This window comes from Hirundo rustica, chromosome 6 (genome assembly GCF_015227805.2).
Source record: "Hirundo rustica isolate bHirRus1 chromosome 6, bHirRus1.pri.v3, whole genome shotgun sequence".
In the NCBI taxonomy this organism is placed as follows: Eukaryota; Metazoa; Chordata; class Aves; order Passeriformes; family Hirundinidae; genus Hirundo; species Hirundo rustica.
Window position 1 is genome coordinate 61099945 of NC_053455.1, and position 12238 is coordinate 61112182.

General features: G+C 50.8%; 1 protein-coding gene across 1 annotated transcript; it reads left to right on the forward strand.

Annotated features, from left to right (window-relative positions):
• The first annotated feature begins 5928 nt into the window (after positions 1-5928).
• FGF3 (fibroblast growth factor 3) lies at positions 5929-11489 on the forward strand. The gene is made up of 3 exons (XM_040068196.1): positions 5929-6178; positions 7949-8052; positions 11157-11489. The coding sequence occupies exons 1-3, from the start codon at positions 5929-5931 to the stop codon at positions 11487-11489; spliced, it is 687 nt and encodes a 228-aa protein (XP_039924130.1).
• The last annotated feature ends 749 nt before the right edge of the window (positions 11490-12238 follow it).

Here is a 12238-nt window from a genome sequence, read left to right on the forward strand (position 1 = left end):
TTTTCCCTTTCACCGTTACTCCGTGGCATGGTCGAGGAACACACCTGGGATCATTCCCCTGTGACAATGCCTCACATCTTCCCTGGTGAGGAAAGAGGAATTCTGCTGAAATTCACCTAAGGTACCAACTTTGTGTTCCCATGGCTTCCCTACATCAGCTTTTTTTAGGTTTGAAAATTGCATAAGATTTCCTTGCCTCTGTATTTCTGCTGATTCCTTGGCCCTATCCCTTATCCCTTGAGACAGGAGGAACTTTATGACACTTTGCCTCGTGGCCTTCTTAGGACAACATATAACCGTGGATGGGGTTTTCCCAAAAATCCCACATGATGCAAACTTTGATCTGAAGGGGTCTTCCCAGAAAAGTTTAAATGCAGAGGTTGCTGATCTTCAGGGTGGAGTGGATCATTCCTGGCACCTTCTCTCCCCCAAGGGACAAAGGTCCACGCCTGTGGCATTTCCCCGAGGCAGCCACTTCCAGGTTTTATCCCTGGTGCTTGGGCACCCCGTGCACAGACCTAGGCCTGACCCCTCTGCCTGTCATCTGACTTTTTGCAAAGTGTTGATCCAGCCACAGCTTGGAGAAAGAGAGAGATCTTTTATCTCCGGGTAACCCAATTCCCAGAGATTTGCAGGGCTGAGTGAGATTGTAACAAGCCTCTGATTGTGAAACCGACTGCGGGGGGGGGATAAATTCTAAAAGTAGTAGGAGATTTATCTGAGCAGCAGGTCCCTCAGGCACAAAGTGCAATTCCACTGTGGGTATGGGCCAGATATTCCTCACAGGTACACCAGGCTCCTCTGTAAATCAGAAGAAACTCTTCGAAGCTGATTTCAAAAACACGTGCACCAAAAAAAACCCCAAAAAACAACAGGGAGTAAAGATTTTCCAAGAGCTCAGGCTATTAAATGAGGACTGAGGTATGGAAGGTGTGAAGCAGGTCTCCGGGTTATCACCAAATTACATCTCTATTGTTTTTTCACTCCCTTTCTCCTGCTCTGGACCTCCCCATATCTCTCATGCTTGGTTATTTTGGTGGCTGCAGTTCTGTGTGAGCCTGAATATCCCCATTGTAGCCTGCTACAGATCTGCCCAAGCCACGTGACAGTCATCCAAACCTCACCATCGCACATTTTTCTCTGTTGCATTTCTTCTACTGTTTCCTTTGTGCCTTGTGTTGCAAAGGAGTAAGCAACAGAGGGTGAAAAAATTGTTGTGGGGTTTTTTTTCTTTTTTTTTCTTTAATGTTGTTGCATTCGTTGTTTTGAATATTTTCATTCGGTAAACCATTAAGAGATTATCAGAGCAGGGCGGAAAATAATTTTTTTATTAATAAGATTGGGCCTGATCCAAATTCACTGGCTTTAAAGAAAAGGCTCTTAGCAAATTCCATGGACTTTGAATGAAGGATTAATCCCTGGGTCCTCAGACAGAGAAACTCTCGCCAACTTTGGTAGGAATTTAGTAGGAGTAAGGAATTTAGGTGCTCGCATCTTGAAATATTGATAATGGCAACAAGAACAACAACAATAGATCTCAATTATCTCATGTTTTAACCAAAATACAGAAGATTAAAACTTATAAACTGATTTACTGTCTGAAGGGTTGTATAGCAGTAGCTCACACCGTACATATAGAATCAGCTGTGTCATCCTAAAGATTGCTGGCTCATAAACTGCAAAAAGTTACTGTAAAAGTGCAGAACATTTCATGCAGGTGGATAAAGGGAAAAATTATTTCATGCCTTTTATGTGTTCCACTTTTCCTTCAGAGCTTCTTTTCTGTGTGCGCTTTCACTGGAAATTGCCAATATCTTATTTTTCCCCACCCGGAAAAGCAACCTGAAGCTCAGAATTCCCTCCCCGGAGCTTTCCTCCTCCGCTCTGCCTCCATCCTGCTTTCTGGGATGTGTACAACACAGTAAACAGCACCGCCTGCCCCTGCAGAAGAGGGTAACGTGATGCTGTGTGGTCTGGAAAGTCATTTAAACGAGATTATATTGTTCGCGGGGTGCGGAATAACCCCGCCAGGACGGCACAAAGAAAACAAAATACAGCCGAATGAAATCAATTGGATTTGAGGGGCTCTCCCCGGTGCCAGCAGGTGTGAGGGGGCTGCAGCAGGGAGCCAAGCTCCGCTCGGAGGATGCCATCAGCACATCGCAAACAAACACCTCATCAGCACCGCGCCTGTTTTCCTTGGGACCTTCCCACGCTCCGCGGCCGAGCTGGGATGGGTTTTTAACTGGAGGAGAGCGATTTTTTTTTTTTTTTTTCCCCCCCCCCCTTCTGCTGGGGGCTCCACCCACCTCCCCGGTATTTATTGCTCTACAAATTGCGACTTCCTTCTCCTTCGAGTAACGGGCCGGTCATAAATCAGCGCCGGGTGCCGAGGAACAGCACATCCTGGTTCACAAGCCCCATCGCTGCAAGATGGGCGTGTGTGTAAAGTTTATTACAGGTTAAAGTTGGCTCTTCCGAAGTTTTGCCTTTTTATTTTTATATTTCCTCTCGGGTAATGCTTAAATAAAAATTTTACCTCCATAAAGATCTCATATATCTGAAAAAATATATATATTCCTTCTCGGAGGGTAATTGGTTCGGAGTACGAGTACTTCCCGTGCTTACTAGGATAAAAACCTCTGTCTGTCTCAAACACTCCCTTTTAGCCGATGGCTTTGCAGGAGAAACGCTGGGTTTATGGCTGAACCGAGAGAAGCCTTGGGAAATACTCCGTTAGCGAGAGAATGACAGAAATCCCTACCGCGTTCCATTTGGAATCGCGCACTCCGAGCGAATTAGAAGATCCTTACCAGGATGGCTAACTCTGATTTAGCTGCGTACGCTCTAGAGCCTCTTCTCCCCCTCGCCCCGTGAAATGACAGGCTCGAACCGCTCCCCGATTGTTACTTTGGGGCTACAAGGAGCTCTGGGGGCATAATTAAAAATATTTCCAGGAAGACTGGGTAGACCACATCTGATGTCGCAGCCCCTGTTAGAATCAGACCGCATCAAAGCGAGCCTTTTTTTTTTTTTTTTTTTTTTTTTTTTTTTTTTTTTTTTTTTTTTTTTTTTTTTTTTCCCCAAAATGGTCACCAGACAAACTTAAAATACACAAGAGCGGGGTTATGTTTTATTGTAGAGATGTCTGAGCGGGGAGGAACGACTTCAGGGCAGCTCGCTCCTCAGCGCTGCACCGAGCGAGGCGAGGGAGTTACGGCCCTTTGATATTTCCGTGGGGGTCGGGCTCGTTTCGTTTGAAAAGGGGACCATTAATGATAGAGCTGGGAGCCTTCTCCTCCCTAATAAGTAGAATCCACATCGCTCGGGAAGCCCGGCCGCGGCGGATGCCCGGGGCGGAAAGATTTTGCGGCTGATGGCGCTAATTATGAAAATGTGATCAAGATGGAAACAATTTGAGCAAAAGTCATTAGCGTGTTACTCTTCCACCCACCGTTCTTTGGGGTTTATTACTGCGGTGGGGGGGGGGGGGGGGCGGGAGGAGGATCTTGAGGGGTTTGGGGTTTTTTTTTTTTTCAGAGCACTAATGAAAATGCCCTGCGAATCCCGAAGCGGGAAACGTCAGCTCTGCATCCACGAGGCGATGCACCAGGCTCGGGACAGAGCCGAGATTGGCTCTAAAGAGATGGCTGTAATTACTGTCAGTAATTGTGTTTTATCTTCCCTTCGAGCTGAGCCGGTGAAAGCATCTTTCAGGAGACTCGCGGCACGTTAAGAGGGTTTTTTTTGGTGTTTTTTTTTTTTTTTTCTTTTTTTCTTTTTTTCCTGCTGCTACAGCTGTCTCGTAGCTCGTCAGGGGTTACGAGTCCCCAGGAGACGATTTACGGAGCATCCCGGAGAGGAAGGCTTTCCAGAGAAGTTCTTCTTTTAGGAGCGACTAGAGGATTTGGCCCGCAAGAAACAACACCCTCCCCTCACCCTGCTACAGTCCAAAACTGGGGTCCTGCCTAAGATTTTCACATTTTTTAGTTGCATACACCGCATTTCTTTAGCTTCCAATCAATGCGCTGGAACCACTTGACCGCCTGGCAGTGGCATTGCGGGGGAACAGCAATAAAGAATTAATTGTACAAACATTTATCGTCCTCAGATCAAACCCTCCTTGCGAGGCTGGGGCTAAACTTGCGGAGGAGAAAAGGGGGAGGAAGGGTGGTAATGGCGGAGAGGGTGCTCGTATTTTGTGGTGGGTTTTTTTGTGTGTTTTTTTTTGTTGTTGTTGTTGTTGTTGTTTTTTGGGGTTTTTTTTAATGTGTTTCCTTTTATTCCAGACGATTGTATAATGAAAATCCTTTTAGCCTTGAAGAACTGCTAAATACTAAGCACAGCTTAAAACGGGGAGTAGCTTTCGAGTCAGTTTCGTCCTCCTGCCATTCCTTTCAGGAAAAGGTCGTACCCCTTCCCTTATTTTCCCGCTAGTAAAAGCTTCCCCTTTTAAAGAAGTCTTTGACGTGTAAGAAAATCCTCCTGCTCTACATGGGAAGGTCTTTAAAAAAGAATTTATAGACCTCTTCATGTTCACCAGTTCCGGGGGGAGGAAAAAAAAAAAAAATTATATTGATGGAGGTCAAACGCTCGAATTGTGACGTGACTCGCTTCAAAGGTGTATTTGTGTGCCCTTCAAGCACATTAATACTAATTATCCCTCAAACACTTCCCCAAAACTCCTACTGCCCTTTTCAGATGCAAATCTAATTAACGAGCTGCCTTCGGGGAGCACGCGGGGACAGCGCAATTCGCGGAGCTGCCGAACCTTTTGCCTCCTTCTGCATTTATTTATAGGCAGCTCCATCCTCTTTTGAAAGCGTAGGCAGCGGTGTGAAGCGGCGAGGGTAGCGAGGGCAGCTCCGCGAATGAGACTTTGCAGGCAGCGGAGCTGGGGGAAGGATTTGCTGCGACTCCTTGCAGACGCACTCAGGGATGAGCATCATAACGCTCTCCGGGGTCTAAGTTAATTTGGGGATGATTGAATCGCCAAAGCTCCGTCTAAATGACGCCTATTAGGCGTAAGCGTGAGCTGATTGATTTAGGAGGGGGCTGTTCGCTCTCCTCACCGCGGGCAGAGCGGGGGACCCGCACACGCCCAGCGAACCCCGGGTGCCAGCCGCGAGGGTGTTTTCTCTCCCCCCCATCGCTTCCCCGGGGGACCCGCACCCCCTCCCTCGCTCCTCCGCCTTTAACAGGAGCGCTCCCCGAAGCCGCCCCCCGGGGATGCTCCCTCGGAGCATCATTCCCCCCCTTTTCCCGGAGCGCGGGGGCTGCGCGGGGGGCGGCTCTCGGCGGAGGGTCCGCGGCTGCTCCGCGCTGCCGGGCCCCGTGCGGGCGGCGGAGAGGAGAGAGAGAGAGAGGAGAGAGAGAGAGAGAGAGAGAGAGATGCTGTGTAATTTTATCCACGCTGCACTCTGGGAGTTCACACGAGACTGATACCTTTTGCCTCCCCTGCTCTCTATCAATTGGTCGCAGATCGGGCTATTGTTGCAGGAAGCTCCTTTTATTTCTATGCTCCGTCGGTCAACTATTTCTCCCCCACGGTCTCCTGCCGAAATTCTGCGGCTCCCTCCCTCCCTCCTCCCTCCCTCTCTCCCTCCTCGCCTCTCTGTCTCACGCATGCCGTCTGTCTATCTGGAAATCCAAGGAGAAGGCTGATCTCGGCAGCTCCGTGTCACACAGACAGCTGGGACTCTTCGGCGGCCTTTGCCGATGTCTATTGATTTAAGTAACTCTGAGACAGATAAAAGGGCCGGGATCGAGGCTGATAAAATCTCGCCGATGCCGCGCGGCTCGGAGCAGCGTGCGCTCCCAGCATCTCCGGAGCGCTGCTAGCAGGGCGGCTTTAATGGGACCCCTGGTGCCGCCCGCTGCGAGCCTCGCTGTCCCCAGCACACCCAGCGCCGCGGCCGTCATGCCACGATGGTTATAATCTGGATCCTGTTCCTGGCGCTGTGGCAGGAGCCGCGGTCCCCGGGGCGGGCAGCGGCCGTGCCCGAGGCCGCCGGAGCCGCTCCCCGGCCGCGCCGGGATGCGGGGGGACGCGGCGGCGTCTACGAGCACCTCGGGGGAGCGCCCCGGCGCAGGAAGCTCTACTGTGCCACCAAGTACCACCTCCAGATCCACCCCAGCGGCAGGATCAACGGCACCCTGGAGAAGAACAGCGCCTTCAGTGAGTGCCGGGCCGGGATGGGGTTCGGGCTGTGCGGGGATGGGGGTCCCTCGCCCGCAGCGGTCGCGCTCTGTCTCGGACCCAGCTGGACGGGGAGACTGCGGCTCCTCGGCGGGGACCAGGGGCATCCCCCGGGGTCGGGGCTTCGGCCCCTCGGCGCCCCGAGAGCCTTCCCGCTGGCTCCGCCGGACGCGCAGCTCCGCTATCCCGGGGCTGGCAGCAACCCCGGGGCTCGAACCGGACGGGGAACCCCCGAGCCGGCTCTGCAGGGTGCGGGGATCCGACGGCCGGACGAGGGTCGCGATCCCCTCGGGGATCCTCACGTCCCAAAGTTTCCCCGACGGAGACGGCGACCCTGTCCCAGCCCGCCCGAGCTGTCACTTGGTCCGGCAGTGCCGGGGGCCAGCCCTGTCCCAGCCGGGCCCGCTGGGCAGCCGGTGCCCGAGGCCGATCCCGGAGCCCTTTGGGGCTGCCCGCATGTCCGTCATCCCATCCTGTCCCGTCCCGTCCCAGCCTGGCTCCTGCGGGGGGTTTGAGCCTCCAGCGGCTAAATCACATCTGCCCCGTGTGACATGTGCCGGGCAGCGGTAATTAAGATGAAAGCGGATATGTCGGCGGTGAGGGGTTTGTGCGAGGGCGGCAGGAGGGAGGAGAGCGGGGCTCAGCTCCGGGGGAGCCCCCGGCGCCCCCGCACCCAGCCCGGGCACCCCAGGATGCGTAAATCCCGCCCGGCGATGGCACGCAGAGATAGGGAGACCTCAGGGATGTGTCTGAAGTCCATAAAGGAAAACCGCTATTTCCTAGAGAACCCCCCCTCGCTGTGACAGCCGGAGGAGGCATCCTTCGGCAGCGAACCGGCGCCTGATTCAAACCGGCTGTACCAAAGCCAACCCAGCTCCGCGCAGGGAACATCCCCCCGGCGCTGCCCTCGGGGCTCCCAAAAGGCAGCAAGGGGTTGGGTGCCAGGGTCACCTCTCGCTTTGGCGCAAGAAAGTACAGAGCCATCAGGGCATGGCTGGAGAGCTGAGCGTTTGAGCGAGCCCGATGGAGAGCCACCACATCCAACAGCATCCTTGAGCCATTCGTGCCTCCATCAGTGTCCCAGCACCTTTGGCTGGACATCTGGGCAGGTATTGCACCTTGCCTGGGACACTTCTCGCGTTGCAGGGCCCCATCATCTTGGATGGCCTGAAAATCTCCTCCCTTTTAATTTGTCCCAGTCCTTGTCTGGAGGGCTGCACCGACCCCCTAAATCTCAAGTCCCTTTCACGATTTTGTGCGCGACTCTAAAATGCAGTGGCCTCGCTCCGTTCCACCCTCCGGAGACCTCAACAAGGGCTTTGTCCCAAAATGGGTGGCTTTGTGACTGGCTTCAATGAGTCAAGAGCTCTCGTGTTCCTAAGCATTAAAGAGGATTTAATTTTATTTTTTTTCTTATATGCACTTATAGGATTAAGTGAACCTCTAGTTCAGTGTCAGATCTTTTTTTCATTTTTGAAAGGGCTCAATCTCAATCAGACATCTCGGGGTTTATTGTCCACCTTGTCTCAGACAATTTCCGGGGTCAGCCTTGCTCTGTATTGTAAATAATAATAATAATAATAATAATAATAATAATAATAGTAGTAGTAGTAGTAGTAATAATTTCCTGTGATTGCCTTGATTCCTATGTGAGCAAGTGGTAGCTGTGAGATCCCACCCCTCAGGTGAGCAGCCATGCGAACGCATCTCCAAAAATTACAATAACGCGTCTCCTAATCCTGTCTCTAGGTATTCTGGAAATCACGGCTGTGGACGTTGGAATCGTCGCCATCAAGGGCCTGTTCTCTGGCAGATACCTGGCCATGAACAAGAGAGGCAGACTCTATGCATCAGTAAGTTTTTCTGAAGCCTGGCACCTTTCCTGGAGAGGGGGGAGAAGGGGTCTCTCTAGTGGGGAGTACAGATTTCTCATAAACCCACGTTTCCGGAGAAGAGTAACGTTACAAGAGGTTTTTGCCTGGAATTCTTTCAGGCAGCCAATCAGCATGTTCCTAAAAGTGGGGGGAAAAAAGCCGTGTTCTTACTTTCTTACTGCCTGCACAGCCAGAGGTACATGGAATGTCAGAATTGTCCATATTTTATATGGACAATTGGATGCTGGCAAAGAGATGTCAGATAAAGAAGGTCCACAAGTAACCGGGCATTGATGCTGCAGGAAAGCAGCCTCCTGATGGGAGTTTCTCTGCACAGGGCAGTGGAAGAATTTGCAGGTACTAAAAGGCAGGGCTGTGGCAAGGAAAGCTAGAAAGAGAAGGTGCGAGAAGATAAAGGTGAAAATAAACACCTTATTTCACTCCTTTGACCTGTTTGTTTGTTTGTTTGGGTTTTTTTGTTTTTTGTTTTTTGTTTTTTTTTTGTTTTGTTTTTTTCCCCTCTCTTTTTTCCCCTCGATCTGAGAGATAAAATGTGGGGTGTGTTGATCTAAGTGGGAGCCTTGCCTTTTCAGCCCAGAGTGAATAAAATACTCCAGCTTAGACCTCTTCACACTCAGGGACGTACCAGGGCGCGTTTGTCAGCGTGTACCATGCACATGATCTCCCTGCTCGAGTTTCTTCCACTGTCTTTGATTACATCCCAGCAATCTTGTGATCTCTCACTGCAGGATGGCCAAACTGCGCAGTTTCCCCACGAATCCCGGGGCACAGGAGCAGGTTTGAAGAGAGGAAACAAGGCTGGAGTGGAATTTGCTCCCTCCTAGAAGTCATTAGGTGTAATTCTGTTGACTTGAGCTGTGTGATCTCTTCCCATGAGAGCCCAGTCCAGGTGACACAATCAACTCTGTCCTTCCCCAGTCTGACACACTTAACTCCAGCTTTTTGGGAGTGCTTCTGACAGCGTTTGCCACCCGGTTTCTGTAATCATTTGATGCTCACAGATTAAGGGGCCCGTGTGTAAAGATGAGGGTTCTTTGCTGCTGCAGAGAGCCACACCACAAAGGATTTTGGCAAAGGAATGAGGGCATGGTAGCTCCGCTTGCCAAAGTTCATGCTGTCCAGTTGTATGCTTCTGGTTAATATTCTGATTGAAATGGGTGTCTTCTTCCATGGACCTCCTCCATCAGTCCAGAGCCAGCATCTGCCCCAAAGAAATCATCTGGAAGGGTGATTTTTTTTTCCAAGTTCTTTCTCATCTTTCTCTCTTTCTTCTTCAAAATAGGGGCTTTTCCCTTCAGATTACTTAAACTGAATTAAAATAAGACCAGACAAATTCTGAGCAAAAAGCTCTTCTCCTAAAGTGCAGAAGAGCCAAGAGCAGGATAGCTCTGAGGCTCCTTTTCACCTGGAATTCCCTTTCTGGTGCAAGAAACATCAGGCCATCCTGGGGTTTGTTCATCTGCCTCGTGCCAAAGAATATCAGCCATGGAGGGTTTCTGCATAACTTGAAAAGGTAATTCATCCCCTTCCAGCTCAAGTTGGAGAGAGACTTGTGTTTCAGAGCTGGAGGGACAATCCAGGGAAAGATTTTCCGCTCCAGCTTTTTTCCACAGGAGCAGGAAGGGGTGAGGGCTCAGCTCAGGAGAAGCTTCCTGTCTTCGCTTGCCTGCCCAACAACTTTACTGATACCACCGGCCCAAGATCCTGTGCAAGGCCCCTGTTTCAAAAATCTGATTAATTCAGGGATAATTATCCAGGGAGCATTTTATGAGATCGTGTTGGAGTAACTCCGTTATCCCTGGGTTCACAGATTTTCCCGCATCAACAAGACGGGTCTGTGAGCCTGCAGAATTCTTTTGTGGCCTTAGCAGATCGTGATCACCCTCAGACAGGATTCATCCCATGTGAATCCTCCCCAGCCAGAAGGGAGGCAGGCAGCAGGACAAACCCACCTACATCTGGCGGCTGCGTGGGCTCCAGCGCCGTGGCATCTGAAAACCTTGCAAGGAAGGGCGCTTCCGTTCCACAGCTGGGAAGCTGGGACATGTGGAGTCTTTTAAAATCTTGTTAAAGTGCCCATCAGTGTTTCTGGGGAGGGAGCAGCGTTAAAGACAAGCTGTTCGTGGGATTCCGGGGCTTTTCTGCCCCCAGCCTGGCTACTTGTGCCTTTTCCACGCCCTCCAGACAGCGAAAAATAAAAACCCCATGGTGGTAGTTCCCTTCTGCCTCGGTGCTTCACACATGTTGGATCCTGAAATCTTACTCCCACAGGCGGAGCAGGGATGGGTTTGGAGTTAGGGAAAGCTGGGCAGTGTGGGAGGTCTTTCATGCTGGTTCTCCTGCTCCCGGGGAGGGGGAAGGAGTTCCTCGTGCCAGGCTTCTGCAGAGATGTCTCTCAGTCAAGGAGCAGGTGGAAAGGGGCAATTTTGGACAGATCACATGGAATGTGAGCAGCTGGGACGGGTGCATATCGTGCCTTAGCGCTGGTGATGGAGGAGCAGCCTGGCATTTCAGAGGAACACGCTGGTAGGGAGAGCGTGCTCTCATTTTGTCACACTGACAAAGAGGCTCCACAAAGGTGTGATTTACTGCTCAAATATCCATTCTGGACTGGGTGTGACAGACCATGAGTGCATCCAATGACAAATTCACCAACCGAAGGGACGCGTTTTACATTGCGTTGTAGGATTTTACCTTTGCGATAGACGGCAGAGGTTGATAGGCAGCAGTTAAATAATCTCTCCACTCCACAGCTGCACTAAATTCAGAAGCACAAAAATAAATAACAGCCCAACAACCAGCAGAGCTGTTCACTCCTATTCACACGCCACCTTTTCTGTTTTCAGTTTGGTTTGGGGGCCTCTTCCTGGGGTCTCTGATGCTCAGAGCGTGCTCACAGTGCTGATGGGGAGCACCTTGCTCAGGTTCAGCGCTCCCCTCCTGCCTTTTGTGGCACCAGCCTGAGGTTTTCTTACCCAGCGCATCACTGTCCTTGTCCCAAAACTGAGGAGAGCCTGGCTTAGGATTTTTTTCAATTTCTTTTTTTTTCCTTCTCTTTCCAGGAGAGCTACAACTCTGAGTGCGAGTTTGTGGAGAGGATCCACGAGCTGGGTTACAACACCTACGCCTCCCGCCTGTACCGGACTGTCCCCAGCAGGGCGGGCACCAAGCGCAAAGCCAGCGCTGAGAGACTCTGGTACGTCTCCGTCAACGGCAAGGGACGACCCAGGAGGGGCTTTAAAACCCGCAGGACACAGAAATCCTCTCTCTTCCTGCCCAGAGTGCTGGATAACAAAGACCACGAGATGGTCCGGCTGTTCCACACCAACGCAAAGTACCGGGAGAGTCTCCTGAAGGCCCCGAGCAAGAACCAGCGCAGGAGGAGGGGACACTGAGGGGCTGGGGAGGGCTGGGAGCCTTCAAAGTGCTACTGAAAACACGAACAGCCACAGTGACTGCACAAGAGGCATTGGCACGGACAGCTCTTACCCACTGTGTAAATATAACCGAGAACCGCACCGCTCGCTTCTAGCTGTCGTAGGGTTGTTACCTGTGGGGAAAGAGATGGGAGATAAAGCCAGGCACAGGCGGAGGTAAATTAGCTGGGTGTAATAATTTTCGTCAATGAATGACTTTCACGTTTCCTCTTCTTAAAAAAAAAAAAAAAAAAAAAAAAAAAAATCAGGTATTTTCATTCTAACCTGCCGTAGGTGATAATCTCGGTGATGCTGCTCTCCCAGACCACATGGATATTTAACACTTACCAAATTTATGTCCACAGAGAAGGCATAGCACTCTCATGGCTCTTCTGGCCATAAGAGGTTACGTTCTTATTTTTACACAATACAGGAGTTAGAAAACCCATGGTTTGTTTCTTTTAATTTGCACGTATTTATTTTTGTTTTATGACCAGCCATCAACAATTACACTTCTTCCAAGACTGTCCCAGGAAAGTAAGACTGTCAGCTGCTTCAAACACTTCAGTAGACCTACACATTACCAGATTACCCTCGGTTTTGTTAAACTAAAACTCTGAGATGCCTGACCTTCTCATTTAAATAAATGAATGGGGGCAAAGCGGCATTTGCATGGGCCAGGCTCTGGCAGCACAGATCTGTTTCCCAACAGATGAATCCTCTCTTAG

Excerpts from the sequence above, each read along its gene's own strand:
- FGF3 (XM_040068196.1), top strand. The coding sequence starts at position 5,929 with ATGGTTATAATCTGGATCCTGTTCCTGGCGCTGTGGCAGGAGCCGCGG. Across the intron at positions 6,179-7,948 it reads GGAGAAGAACAGCGCCTTCA|GTATTCTGGAAATCACGGCT; the intron begins GTGAGTGCCGGG and ends TCCTGTCTCTAG. Across the intron at positions 8,053-11,156 it reads GAGGCAGACTCTATGCATCA|GAGAGCTACAACTCTGAGTG; the intron begins GTAAGTTTTTCT and ends TTCTCTTTCCAG.